Below are 15,441 nucleotides of genomic sequence, written 5' to 3'. Positions count from 1 at the left end.
AGCACTTGCCCTTCGGCTTCTTCATTCCAGCTTTAAATCCCGTACTCTGAGATTTATTCACTTTCTTTGCTGAACCAGCTTGTTTCTTCTTCTTCTTTCCTTTCGGTTTAGAAGTAGAACCATTTTCATCATAGTGAATTTGAGCATTGTGACGAAATAATCCTTCTGCTGCTTGAAGTTCTGTCAGTAGTTCCGCTAATGAATAAACCCTCTTATTCATATTATAGTTCAGGCGAAACTGCTCAAAACTTCTAGGTAGCGTTTGGAGGATCATATCGATCTGGGTTTCCCCATCAATTTCTCCTCCAAGGATCTGTATCTCGTTCAGATAAGCCATCATCTTTAGGATATGATCCCTTACAGGAGTACCCTCTTGCATGGTGGTTGTCATTATCTTTCTCATGGCTTCTTGCCTAGAAGCCCTATCCTGATGACCAAAGAGTTCCTTGAGATTGTTCATAATATCATAGGCTGTTGGTAAATCTTGATGCTGATGTTACAATACATTTGACATTGAAGCCAAAATGTAACACCGCGCCATCTCATCTGCTTTTACCCATTTCCTATGAAATTCAATCTCCTCTTGGGTAGATTCACCAGTAGGTGCTTCAGGGCACTGCTCAGTCAGTACAAATTTATAGCTTTCAGCAGTAAGAACAATGTCCAGGTTTCTTTTCCAATCTATGTAATTAGGTCCAGTAAGTCTATTCTGTTGAAGTATGATGGACAGTGGGTTGAAAGTCATCCTAAGAATCACAAATAACTTTTGGTCAGAACTCTAAATTTAGAATAATATTGATTCCTCAAACAATACTATTTTAAATTAACCAACACCTCATAACACCGTGAATTTTGTATGCCACGTTAGTGTGGACGTATACAAATTCAACATTTGTAAAGGAGGGTTTTAACCCATTAATTTTATTATCTTGTCAACCTAACTTTTGACAAATAAAATTAATAGTTGGTATTATTTGGTCACACAAATAATAGCAGTGACTCCGATGGGGAGGATACTATTTGATGTGTCTAAGTGTATACCATTACTTGACACTAAGTCCATTAATAAGATTATGCCCCTTCCGTTGGGGAAGATCACACGCTCTTAATTAACTTCCTATAGTCATCCAAAAATGGAAGTCTGTTCTAGTGATCCACAAACAAGCTCATCCGTTATGGAGGAAGGCACTCAGAGCCAACGCGCAAGCTTGTTTGCATCACTTACAAACCAGTAATGGAGACCATGAGATTTACTTAAAAATCCCTCTCCCACTTAGTTATTTATAAATGAGGAATTTTAACTATGCTAGCCTACTAAGCATGTAAACTAACACATACACACAGCACAATATAAAAGCAATAAATAGAAAATCTAATTTTCAACTATTATGACTTTTATCACTAATTGTCCTCCGTGTGTTGTCATCCCAAGCTGCTGCCATATTTGGCCACCGCCATCGGATCTAGCTGTCGCATCCATCTTGCTCCTAGTTCCGCTGCGCCTCTGGTCCTTAGAAGGTTCCACGCTTTGCAAGATTCGATTCGCGACATAAATAGAATTTTACATTTTGATCCTATATTCCATAAAAGGAATGTACATGTATCTAGATCAAAAAATAAAATCCTAATAAAACTAAATATAGCTCCTGCTGTATTTTAATACAATCATGCACACACAGATAAATGCCCTTGACATGTCCAAGGGTCCAATCACACACATAATAACTAAAAGCCATAATAGTTGGATCCTGCATCCACAAAGTTAGCACATCCTACTATTAACCTGCCTAAATTATGTATGACATGTGCATAATTAAACTAAATACCAAATACACAGAGGCAAAACCCTAGCTCTGATACCAATTGTTGGTTGCTACTCGAAAAACCTATAGGTTCCACTGTACAAAAATTTTGTACAAAGGTCTGAACCTTTTCCTAGCTACCATGTGTTCTTTTAAATTAAATTTTGGATCGCCTGCGGAACTTAACACGTTTGATCCAAAACTTAATCTATTTGTTCTTTTAGGTTTTGACTTGGATCTCCTGCGGAACTTTACACGTTCGACCCAAGTCTCCTTAAGTTATTAATTCCATTAAATATTAGTTTCCATAATTGGTTCCCAGTACTGACGTGGTGAGGCACATGGCCTTCTTGGATATGGGAGCAACCACCACCGACTAGACAAAACCTTTTATAGAAAGCTAATATTTAATTTCCTAAAATAACTTTAGGTTAACCAAAGAGAACAATCAAATCACAAGGAAAAAAAAAACAAAAACAAAAAAACACAGCATCGAAAAAACATATTCGAAATTCTAGAACGTAAGCCTCTTGTATTTGGTATTATTTCCATAAATAACTAGCATGATGCGGAAATAAAAATTACTAGTTATACCTTGTAGAAAAATCTCTTGATCTTCTACCGTATTCCTCTTCTAACCTCGGACGTTGTGTGGGCAACGATCTACTGAGATGAGAAACCACCAACCACCTTCTTCTCCTCCAAGCAAGGTTCGGCCACAAAGGAAAACTTCACCAAGGAGAAAAACCAAAATACTAACCAAGCTCCAAGAGATGCTAGCTTTCTCTCCTTCTTCTTCTTCTTCTCCAAGTAGTATCCGGCCACCACAAGAGCTCCAAGGGAGAGAGAGAGGTTCGGCCACCACAAGAGGAAGAGAGGGAGAGGATGGCCGGCCACACCAAGGAACAAAAGAGGGAGAGAAATAATAGATGTTGTGTCTCTTGATGGCACCCTCACCCCTTTTTTTATATTCCTTGGTCTAGGCAAATTAGGAAATTTAATTACAATAAAATTTCCTTAATTTCCTTGACATGATTTAATTGAGAAAAATAAAATAAAATTTCCCCAATTAAAATCAAGTGGCCGGCCACATCAATGAAAACAAAATTGGACAAGTTTCAATCAACAATTAAAACTTCCTAATTTGTTTCCGGAAATTTTATAAAATAAAATTTCTCTTCAAATCTCTTCATGGTTGATAAAAAGGAAATTTCTATAATTTTAATTTTACAACATGTGAATAATTTTTAAAGAGAAAATAAAATATCTCACCAATCTACAAATAAGGAAAGAGATCTAATCTCTTTCTTTAATCTTTTGTAGATATTTTACAAGAGAGATATTTTAATTTTAATTCTCTTTAATAAATTATATCTTCCACATAATAAAAATTAAAATTAAATTTCTTTTTTAATTTAATTTGGCCGGCCCTACTAGCTTGGGTTCAAGCTAGGGCCGACCACCCAATCTTATACCTAGGCCGGCCCTAGCTTGTTCCCAAGCTAGCTTGGCCGGCCCCTATTGGGTGGGTATATAAGGTGGGTATAGGTGGGTATAGAACTCTATAAATAAGAGGCTACGATAGGGACCGAGAGGAGGAATTGATTTTGGTCTCCCGATAAAATTAAGCATCCCGTGTTCGCCCCGAACACACAACTTAATTTTATCAATAATAATTCATTCCACTAGAGAACTATTATTGAACTACCGCACCAATCCCAAATTATATTTTTGGGCTCCTTCTTATTATGAGTGTGTTAGTCTCCCTGTGTTTAAGATATCGAATGTCCACTAATTAAGTGAGTTACTGACAACTCATTTAATTAATATCTTAGTCCAAGAGTAGTATCACTCAACCTTATCGTCATGTCGGACTAAGTCCACCTGCAGGGTTTAACATGACAATCCTTATGAGCTCCTCTTGGGGACATTATCAACCTAGTATCTCTAGGACACAGTTTCCTTCTATAATCAACAACACACACTATAAGTGATACCATTTCCCAACTTATCGGGCTTATTGATTCATCGAACTAAATCTCACCCATTGATAAATTAAAGAAATAAATATCAAATATATGTGCTTGTTATTATATTAGGATTAAGAGCACACACTTCCATAATAACCGAGGTCTTTGTTTCTTTATAAAATCAGTATAAAAGAAACGACCTCAAATGGTCCTACTCAATACACTCTAAGTGTACTAGTGTAATTATACAGTCAAGATAAACTGATACCTAATTACACTACGACCTTCTAATGGTTTGTTCCTTTCCATTTTGGTCGTGAGCTACTGCTTATAATTTATAAGGTACTGATAACATTATCTTCTGCATATGACACCACATGCTATGTTATCTACAATATAAATTAATTGAACAACTACAAACAAATGTAGATAATTTGACCAAATGTGATTCTTTATTCAAGACAAATGTTTACAAAAGCTTAGGCTTTCAGTATACACTCCAACAATACGGACATTATGAGTTCGTAGTCATGCCCTTTGGCGTGACGAATGCTCCAGCTACTTTCATGGACCTCATGAACAGAGTATTCAGAGAATACTTAGATAAGTTTGTTATCGTGTTCATCGACGACATTCTTATCTATTCTAAAACTCAAGAAGGACACGCAGAGCACTTGAAAATAGTACTGCAGATCCTTCAGCAAAACCAGCTATACACCAAGTTTACGAAATGTGAATTTTGGCTCGATCAGGTAGCCTTCCTGGGTCACATTATCTCCAAGGATGGTATTATGGTAGACCCCAGTAAAATAGAGGCTGTGAGCAACTGGAAAAGACCTAAGAACACCAGTGAAATCAGAAGCTTTTTGGGACTAGCAGGTTATTACAGGAAATTCGTAGAGGATTTCTCCAGGATAACCTCCCCACTGACAGCTCTTACCAGAAAGAACAAAAAATTTCAGTGGACAGAGGACTGTGAGAACAGCTTCAGCGAGCTAAAAAGAAGATTGACCAGTGCACCCATTCTGGCTTTACCATAAAACACAGACAGCTTTGATATTTATAGTGATGCCTCTAAGTTGGGACTAGGAGCAGTACTGATGTAAAATGGCAAGGTGATCGCCTACGCCTCAAGACAACTCAAGGACTATGAGAGGAACTACCCTACTCATGACCTTGAGCTTGCAACAGTTGTCTTCGCCCTCAAAATTTGGAGACATTATTTGTATGGAGCTCAGTGCAGAGTGTATACAGATCATCAGAGTCTGAAGTACTTCTTTACTCAGAAGGATCTGAATATACGACAGCGCAAATGGCTCGAGCTGGTCAAAGACTACGATATAGATATCCTCTACCACCCAGGAAAAGCCAATAAGGTGGCAGACGCACTTAGCAGGAAGTCCAACGCCACCTTACTATCCCTAGCAGCCATGTCACCGCCCTTACAGAAGGAGATCACAGATTTTAGTCTCGAACTTATAGTGGGACGGCTCTCTACTATGACGTTAGAATCCACCTTGCTTGGTGACATCCAGACAGCTCAGGATCAAGACCCTGAAATTCAAAAAATCAAGCAAGGGTTAGCAGACTCAGGAAGTGGAGAGTTCAGAGTATCAGATAGTGGGGTACTGTATTTTGGTGACAGACTATGCATTCCAGATCAGGAGGAATTAAAGAGAAAGATTTTAGACGAGGCTCACAAGACTCCCTATGTGTTGCATCCGGGTTCCACCCAGATGTACCAAGACCTAAGGAGACATTTTTGGTGGCCTGGGATGAAAAGAGACATCGCTAGATATGTTAGTACCTGTCTGACCTGCCAGAGGGTCAAGGCAGAACACCAAAGACCAGGAGGAGTTCTGCAGCCTATTCAGATTCCAGAGTGGAAGTGGGAGGATATTTCTATGGATTTCATAGTGGGACTACCCAGAACCACGAATGGTTTCGATGCGATCTGGGTAATAGTCGATAGATTGATTAAATCAGCCCACTTCTTAGCTATCAGGATATCCTACTCCATGGAGCAGCTAGCTCAGTTGTATCTCAAGGAGATCGTTAGATTACATGGAGTCTCATGGACCATTATATCAGACAGAGACAGTAGGTTCACATCACACTTCTGGGAGTGTGTACAATCAGCATTGGGCACTAGGTTAAAGTTTAGCACAACCTTCCATCCTCAGACAGATGGTCAGACAGAGCGAGTGAATCAGGTACTCAAAGATATGCTCCGAGCATGTGCCCTAGACTTCAAGGGAAGTTGGTGCAAATATCTGAGTTTAGTAGAATTTGCATACAACAACAGCTATCAGGCCACCATCGGCATGACACCCTACGAGGCTCTCTACGGGCGGAGGTGTAGATCTCCAATCTGCTGGTATGAAAGTGGTGAACAGAAGGAACTAGAACTTCAGACAGATCTAGTAGCAGATACCACAGCAGCTATACAGCAGATCCGCTAGAGGATAAAAACAGCTCAGAGCCGCCAGAAAAGCTATGCTGATACACGACGCAGACCCTTAAAGTTTTCAGTTGGGGATACAGTATTTCTCAGAGTGGCTCCCATGAAAGGAGTAATGCGTTTTGGGAAGAAGGATAAATTAAGTCCCAGATATGTGGGACCATACCTTATCATCAGAAGAGTTGGCAAGGTAGCATATGAGCTAGAGCTACCCCAGGAGATGTCAGCTATCCACAACGTATTTCATGTCTCTATGCTGAAGAAGCATATCCCAGATGCCACCCAGGTGATTGAGCCCCAGACGGTACAAGTCCGCGAAGACCTCAGCTATGACAGTCGGCCTATTCAGATAATAGACCGAGCAGTTAAGAAATTACGGAACAAGGAAGTAGCATTAGTAAAAGTCATTTGGTAAAGTCACACAGCAGAAGAGGCAACTTGGGAGACAGAAGCCAGTATGAGACAGAAGTACCCAGAGTTATTCTAAGTTCGAGGATGAACTTTTTATAAGGTATGGGGGATTGTAATGCCCAAAAATTTCCAAATAAATTATTAGAAATATTCTACTATTTTCATGGAATTTTAGGATATTTTTATAGAATTTTTAGAGTAGCAGAAGTAGAAAAAATAAATAGAAACCGGAAAATAGCCTAAGCGGGAATTGAACCCGAGACCTATAGGACTCTATGTCTTATAGATAACTCTAGTAACCAGGAGGCCCCAGCAGGGGTGTGCTAAAAGAAGAGGGAAACCATTATATTTATATTTAAGTTGGCCGGATAAACCACTTAATATAAATAGAAAAATTATTAAGTGGGGAATTATTTTTAACGCAATTTTCTCTCCTCAAACCCTTACACGCCGCCCCCTCTCCCTTCTCTTCTTCTCTCGGCGCACCAAGCCAAAGGGGCTAGGGTTCCGTCCCAAGGGCTATAGGAGCACTTTCCGGCGACAACTCCGGTACGAGGACGCTCCCCTCCGTGAGAAGAACACGTAGACGTAGGAGGATCGTCGAGAAGATCGTCCTTCCGAAAAACCTAGCGATCAGATCGTAAGGAAACTAGCGCAGGATGTAAGAAACCCCTCACCTGCAGTATAAGTAGCTCTTTTCACGATTTTATACCTTAGTTTAGTTGTATACAGATTTTCAGCACATAGGGTGTGAATTAGTGCACACCACATGTTTGATAAAATGTTTAGCTCAGTTAAATGCAACATAGGCATTTTTAATAGCTTAGATAAATGCAACAGGAGCATTTTATAGCATACTTAGCCTTGCTACAACTTATATGGGACTACGGTCCAATGGGTGGGCTCTCACAGTCGCCTCTAGGTTCAGATAACCTAGCTCTAGGTTCAGATAACCTAGAAATAGCAAGATAAGATAATTCAGCTATAAAACAGTATTTTATTTTTATCAGTGGCACTGTACTGGACTTTAGTTGTCCTTGGGTTGGGCTCCCATAGTCGTCCTTAGGTTTAGATAACCTAGTAAACCCTACTAGATTTGGGACTAGCTACCTCAGGTCTAGTTAGGGATGCGCGCATAGCAAGTACAGTTGCCGGGCCCATCAGCAGCATGTTTAGTATTTTCATCTATATATGATAAATAGCTTTCAAAAACTCACAATCAGTTATGTGAACATGATTTCAATTCAGTATTAGCTTAGTTCAGTTCAGCTCAGTTTATGTTCCAGTTTAGCTCTTTCTTAATGATATCCCATGATTAGTTTTGATGACATGATTTAGTATTCATGTTAGAAATTTCAGTATGCCATGCTTTAACATGTTCAGCATATGTTTTAAATAACATTCTTTAAAAAGCATGTTTTCATCGTGTGCATGTTTTTGTGAAGTAGATGGTTTCTTACTAAGCTCCCAAGCTTACAGATACTTCTTTTCCTTATACTGCAAATAAAGGTAAAGGAAAGATGTATTAGCGGAGGTTGGAGGACAATGCGATGAAGATGTGTGTGGATAGGAACTTGGAATAAAGATCCTTGGAGAAACTAGCAACTTAAGAACTTAGTATTTCTTGTAGTGTTACTTTTCTGCACTTTTAGTTGATTAAGTGTCTTGAATTGCGATAGTTATGCTTAGGTTACTGATTGTCATGATCTCAGTTAGCCAGTCATGAGTATTGATAGGTCTAGTAGCTTTGTTTTTGCTTATAGAGTTGATATATGTGATTTGACCACGAAACAGTGCTTAAATCAGAGTTCAGCTGCGAAATCAGAAACCCCAATCGATCAGCCGATCGATTGGAAGGTCCTCAATCGATCGCTCAATCGATTGGAGAGCTGATTTCCGCGAACAGTAAGCTTCTGGATCGACCAGCCGATCGATCGGACTAAGTTCAATCGATCAGCCGATCGATCGGAGCTATTGTCGTGAACACTGAGCTTCTGGATCGATCAGCCAATCGATCCGTTAGTGTGCTGTCGCGAACAGAGAGTTAATGGATCGATCAATCGATCGATCGGGGAATTAGCCCTCGCGAACAAAGAGCTTTGGAATCGATCACTGGATCGATTGGCAAGCCTGGATCGATCAGCCGATCGATCCGGAATTTACCCCGTGCGCAGTAGCGAGTTGGATCGATCAGTGGATCGATCCAATAGCTTTCAATCGATTGAGTTCGACCCCAATCGATTGGGAAGCTGGGTTTCGACCAAGAAACCTTGTAGTTCAGTTCCTTGACCATAAGGGATGTAAGATATGACAGGTACATCCTAGATTATACCCCTTAGCATATGATTGATGATAAAAATAGTGATTTGAGTATTAGTTCCAGATTTGTGGTAGCAATTAGCAAAGTTTTTAATTAGTGCAGTTTTCCGCACCTAGACTTTAGAGATGGTCAGGGAGTAAGTTAACACAGCATAATGTGACGGTCCGGCCTCGCGGCCTAGTTAGTAGGAGGCGGGTCGTTACATTTGAAGGCGCCTTCCAAGTGACCGTTTGCGTAGATAAACTTTATATTCACACGGATAGACCTTGCCACGCTGGAGGCGCCTTCCATCCTATTGAAGGCGCCCTCCAGCTTTGGATAAAATTTTCCAGGGGCTATAAAAAGACCCTTAGACCTAGAAAAAATACAACAATTGAACTATAAGTCTTGTCTTCACTTCCTAGTCATTCTGTGAGCTGTAAACGTCTGTAAGAGGTTACTTCACCTTCAATAAAGAAGTTTTTTCTAGTGGATCTTTTTTCAATGCCTTGGATTAATAACCACCTACGTTGTAACAAAGTAAATAGATTGTCCTCTTACTTTTTGTTCAATTTTATTATTCTGTTTAGTATACTTGTGCTACTAACTAGAGTTGAAAGAACGAGAAATGTTTGCTTTGTTTTTAACATGCAATTCACCACTCTCTTGTCGGCCCCGCTACACCAACAAGTAGTATTAGAGTTAGAACGTCTCAGAAGGACTAACCGTCGACTGAAGCACAGAGACGATGGCCAGACCGAGCATCTACCCGTCGAAGTTCGAGGGAGAATTCATGTTATGGAAGAAACACATGGAGGTATTTTTTAAAACTGATTTTGAAATTCTTTTGATAATTAAATATGGTTTTGTAACTCCTAAAGACCCATAAGGAAATGAAAAGGAAGAATACTAATAGACCAAGAAGGAGCAAGCAAACTTCATAGAGAATGGACGAGCCGAGTTCCACCTACTCAGCATACTTCCACCTTAGGAAGTAAATCGGATCAGAGATTACGAATCAACAAAGGAACTTTGGGAGAAGTTCCTGGAGCTTCACAAACGAACTTCCGAAGCAAATCTTACGAGGCGGGACTTGCTCCGGAACCAATTGACGAACCTCCGGATGGAAGAAAGAGAAACAGTTGCACATTTGCACTCGAGGATCAAAGAACTCATCACTGGACTCACGAATCTCAGAGAAAAGGTAACGAACCAAGATTCATTAAGGTACGCTTTAAATGTATTTTTTATGACATCCGAATGAATCTCTATAGTCAACTCGTTTTATATATCTAAAGACCTCGAAGTTAGTTCATTAGAAAATCTATTTCCACCTTTGAAATTCACGAATCTAGATGTGCAGAGATGAAAAAGGCGCCAAGTCAGATCATTGCCCTGAAGGCAAGAACAGACAATCCAGACTCCGAAGCGTTAATTGATGAAGATGAAGCGGCTCTAACGATAAGAAAATTTAGTAATTCATTAAATCTAATAAATTTAATAAGTCATAGGCAAAGAAGTACTTTGGGAGCAAAAGAAAGGTCTGATGCTATAACTGTCAAGGAGAAGGGCACATTAAAGATGACTGCCCAAAACTAAAGAAAAAAAAGAGAAGGACAAGGACAAAATACCAACAAGATCAAAGCATAAGAATCTGAAGGCCGCATGGGATGAATAATCATCCTCTGAGTTCGAAATTGAAGCCTACGCCGAACTAGCCTTGATGGCAGATCACTAGAGGGACATTAAAAGTTCCTCAGAGATGAACATCGACGAAGGGGGAGGATCCTCTAAAGAAAGCAGTGATGAAGGGAGAGTATCAGAATACGAGGTAAGTGAGGTACATGCACTATCTCCCAAGCAATCTTTTGAGTTTATCAAAATGCTCTCTAAAATTATGCGCAAATTAGAAAAAGAAAATTTTGATTTGAAAAGTTAATTAGCCAATGCATGTCCACTAGAATTGTTTGATAATTTGAAATTTAAAAATGAAAATTTTAAAACACAAATAGAGAGATTGAAAGATAACTATGCATATTCTAATTACTATTAAAAACTAAGATTTAGAAATTATGGTAAAATCAATTGGTACATTAAAAATCACTAGGGTCAAATTAGGAAAATATCATAGAAATAAATCTCTAAGAAATTTTTAATTAACCCAATAGGTAAGAACTTATATTGGGTTCCAAAAATATGCTTAGATTAAAGTGTTATATTTGAAAGATAGACCTAGAATGTTCAGGAAGAAAATTGAATATTTAATTTCTTTAAAAAACTTTGCTTCTAATTATTGTTTTAATATCTAAGAAGGCAAGAAGGCTTAATGCTTCACCACATCTTGAAAACCAATTATTGAAATAAATGTTTAATTAACTAACTGAAATAGAATATTTTTTTCAATTTTTATTTTTTCCCTTAAAATAATTTCAATATTGTTTAAATTTTTTTTATGACCATTTAACCGGTATAAAAATTTTCAATTTTTTTTTTCAAAATTCTAAAAACTTCTTGATTTTTTTTTCTATCCCCTAGACTTCGGTTGAAAATTCTTTTTAGTTATTTGCATAGACTATCCCTAAAAAAATATTTCAAAATTTTCTAAAACTTTATTTTATTTTTCCTAATTTGTTTTTAATGTGATCAAAGGAGGAGAAATAGGTACAAGTTCAGGAGAGATAGGATTTAGAATTTTTTTAATTATTTGTTTGCAAGCAATTTTTTTTTTACTTATTTTGCAAGCATTTTTTTTTATCACTTTTATTTTATTATAATTTTAACTCTAACTTGAACTTGGTTGATGACATTAAAAATGGAAAGATTATTAGTACTCCATGGTTATTTTGATGTGGTCAACCAAGTTCAGTTAGGTCATATTATGTTTTGATGCTTGTGTCTAAGTGTGTAGGAGCTTAGAAACACAAGAAGTCGAGTGGAAGACGCAACTAGTGAAAAGGGTGGCACGGGAAAAGAGCCGACGGACTCGGTACATCCGAGGGACGAGGTGCTGTGGAAGAGTACACCGGTGGACGAGAAGGGCGTGTGTGATGTTTGAGAGACGAGAAGCCAGGGAAGAAGCCTGCTCGAGGACAAGGCCGGAGTTAAGTTCGGGTGAGCTCAATTCCATATAGTCGGAGAATCACCTACGCGAGAGCCTCGCGAAGAGATCAGCGTTGAGTAGAGTTGCCGTGTGGAAGGTGTCTTCCAGGGATGGAAGGTGCCTTCGATGAACAGTGCAAAGACACCTTCTATGGCTAGAAGGCGCCTTCGATGAATAATACGAAGACGCCTTCCAAGTGACTGTTTGCGAAGATAAATTTTATCTTCGCATAGATAGAACTTGCCACGTTGGAGGCGTCTTCTAGCTTTGGATAAGATTTTTCAAAGACTATAAAAAGCCCTCTAGACCTAGGAAAAATACAACAATTAACTACCAGTCTTGTATTCACTTCCTAATCATTCTATGAGTTGTAAACGTCTGTAAGAGACTACTTCGCCTTCAATAAAGGAGTTTTTCTAGTGAAGTTTTTTTCAACGCCTTGAATTAACAACCACCTATGTTGAACCAAATAAATAGATTATCCTCTTACTTTTTATTTAATTTTATTATTCTGTTTAATATACTTGTATTATTAATTAGAGTTGAAAGAACGAGAAAAATTCATTTTATTTTTAACAGACACTTTATCTCTCTATTGCCGGCTCCGTTGCACCAACAGAACTATCGTATATGTGGATGATTAATAAGAATGAAATAAATTAAGGAGTAGGAGTCACAATAGTAATAGGAAAATTTCTCACGGTTCAAATTTCGTATTGAATTGTTCTATTCATTCTTTATCTTTCAATTTGTGATTTAATTGTTTGTTATGGTGTAATTTTGGCTCCAACTGGCTCATAGAAAGGAGGTATTTTCTCTGAGGATCTTTCTATCTGCCAATAAAATCATTGAACATGCTCATAACTTGGGGTAATGCAATTTTCCATTCTTTTCTTTTCAGTATCTGTACGAACACCTCAGAGCATAACACAGACAAAAGAACCCAAAAGAACATCTTGTTACAATATTTTGTCAACATTTTTCGAATTCACTGGATAGGCTTGAGCTCAGAGACAAGATACTTGTAAAATATTTGCATAAGAAAAATGATATGAACATATAATTGAGCATCAAATTATTGCATGTGAAGAGAAAGAATTGCAAATTTTCAATCTGCTATATGGCTATTGCTATGAACTGTTCTTACAAGAACATTATGCAGATTCATTTGGCAATAAACTAGTTAACAAATGTGCCTAATCCCATCAGACATGCTGTTTTGCCTTCCATTTACTACTCATCAAAACCTTGGGACGTTTATGGGAACCCTCACGAATCCAGCTCCTGGAATGGCTACTAGGCGTTTTTGCCGAAAGTACACTATAGGTCCACTTATAAGTAGCAACCCCACTATGATAACCTGCAATGGAAGTAAGTTGCATGTTAATACATGAAAAATTAGGTCAAAAGGCTCATTTTGCAGCTAAAAGATTGCAAGTTTGTACTGAAACCATGGACAAATGAAATGGTATCTCCATCTCAGATCTTTTTGCAACACAGGATTGTTGGGTTGCAATGGTTGCAAACAATCTTTTGGTCCTAACAAGGATATGCTTTACTTAGTGTTTATATCAAGATCTCTTCTGTGCAAGTTGTATCTTATGGGACAGGGCCCATATTGCATCTTAATCAGGCTGCCCAACTAGTATCTAAACTGAAGTTCAACAGTAGGAAAAGGATTCATATAGTCAAAGTTGCAACTTCTCACAATTATACAGATTGCGGTCAATCTGAAAGCCAAAATTGAATGCACTTTCTGAATATCTACATTTTGGTTGGTAAATTTGGTTCACTGCCTCTACTGGCACTAATGCAATAAATGGAAAATGCAATGTACATAAGGTACTATGAAGTATAACCTAATAGCAAAATGCATAAAAAAAATCAATGTGGTGTCGTCAAATGTTGTTTATGATGTCTAACCTATTCTGTAAACCAAATACTGCCTTGTTTGGGAGATCAACATGTCATAAATTTAAACAAGAAATTAAGATTCCAATTGCGAGGATGCAATAGATAACATAATTGGCCAACTCCACAAAAGCAACATTGTAAGAGTACCAAAAAAATGGTGAAATGTTTTACCTCAAATCCAAGAAAAGACAACTTCTCTTCGACCACAACAGGTACACAGCTCCTATATGTGATGTAGCTGACATTCCGTGTGTTCTGATTTGAGGAAGCATCCAAAAGCTTTCTCCACTTGTAATTGTGGACATCAAACAACTGCTCCTTTACAACAATGGTGGAATTCTCTAGAATAGAGGCGAGTCTTCTGTGGACTTTATTTTTATTATCTTCATTTTCCACGTTTGCTATTTCTGTGCATTTGTAAGGCACGAGATACCCAGTTTCACTGCAGTGATATTTCTCATCATTCTTCAACCAGAAGAATTGGAATTCGTGTGAGCAAAACAAATATCACAATGAGAGGAGGAAGTAAACAACGAATTGCGTGTATTGAGATATAGTAGAAATAGAGATCTAAACAAATCCTAGTGAAATTTTCATGCCACAATGATTCTCTAATTCAGAATAGGATATCCTCATGAGGAAGATCTTGATCGAGTTAGAACTTTCAGATCATTAATCTTTCATTTCACAAATATTAGCGGGAGAAATTGCAGCAGCGAAAGGGCGAGACGGAGCTATAATTATTACCTTCTGGGAGTATTGGCAGGGAAGGCAAGGGCCGGAAGGAGAGCACCGATAGGAAGCGTTCCCCTTCGTCTCCTTGAACCCTAGCAGCGACCTGCCCCTTTCCCTTGCTTCCGCTTCTCGTTCTCCTCTTCCGTCCCCGCCGTCGCCATCCGCGGTGGCAAGAGACGACGACGCTGCCGCCATCAAGGCCAGCGCCACCACCCAGAATCTCGCGCTGGCCGCGGCAGAGCAAGATCTCATCTTTCGCGTCGCTTTCCTTCCCCTTCCAGGCCTTCCTCCTCGTTCAGTCCAGATTGGGAATCGGACCCGCGTTTGCCGCACAGGGTCGGTCAGAGCACAGGTGGTTTTGCTTCAACCTGAAACGAACTCCCTCTCACGTGAGCCCAAACGGTCAGCCCTCTGCTCGTATTTAGATTTGGCTTTCGTTGATTTCAAAACCACAGAGGTCAGTTGCGTCTGCATATCGAATGACTCGATCGGTCTGGAACTCTGGATTAACTTTTGGCACGATATGATTGAGAGAATAATTTAATTTGTTCGTCGGTGCTTTGGTCGACTAATTTACATTGATACTTTAGTCGACTTGGCAGTAGTCAACCAAACATCGGGGGATCTTGAGCAATGACCTAGAGACGCTAGTCAATTTTTACCTAAAAAGTCAAAGGATGTCTTGAACAATAGCCTTGTGGATTTCGAGCATTCTCTTGTGTGGTTTATGATGAGAGTATGTTTCTAAA

General features: G+C 38.8%; 1 protein-coding gene across 1 annotated transcript; it reads right to left on the bottom strand.

The window, feature by feature from the left end:
• Nucleotides 1-13,030: 13,030 nt before the first annotated feature.
• Nucleotides 13,031-15,116, bottom strand: LOC122002374. Its single transcript, XM_042557523.1, has 3 exons — nucleotides 14,705-15,116; nucleotides 14,129-14,422; nucleotides 13,031-13,403 (listed from the first exon to the last, which is right to left on the bottom strand). Exons 1-3 carry the CDS (start codon nucleotides 14,942-14,944, stop codon nucleotides 13,284-13,286), a joined length of 654 nt encoding a protein of 217 aa, XP_042413457.1. The 5' UTR covers nucleotides 14,945-15,116; the 3' UTR covers nucleotides 13,031-13,283.
• Between the last annotated feature and the right edge of the window lie 325 nt (nucleotides 15,117-15,441).

Source organism: Zingiber officinale, chromosome 1A (assembly GCF_018446385.1).
Source record: "Zingiber officinale cultivar Zhangliang chromosome 1A, Zo_v1.1, whole genome shotgun sequence".
Classification (NCBI taxonomy): domain Eukaryota; kingdom Viridiplantae; phylum Streptophyta; class Magnoliopsida; order Zingiberales; family Zingiberaceae; genus Zingiber; species Zingiber officinale.
This window is presented reverse-complemented; position numbering and strand designations above follow the sequence as displayed.

Bases quoted from the DNA above. Each gene is read 5' to 3' on its own strand.
- LOC122002374 (XM_042557523.1), bottom strand. From the start codon at position 14,944: ATGAGATCTTGCTCTGCCGCGGCCAGCGCGAGATTCTGGGTGGTGGCG. The intron at 14,423-14,704 runs GTAATAATTATA...TTCTGGTTGAAG, and splicing joins CCTGCCAATACTCCCAGAAG to AATGATGAGAAATATCACTG. The intron at 13,404-14,128 runs GTAAAACATTTC...CTTCCATTGCAG, and splicing joins TGTCTTTTCTTGGATTTGAG to GTTATCATAGTGGGGTTGCT.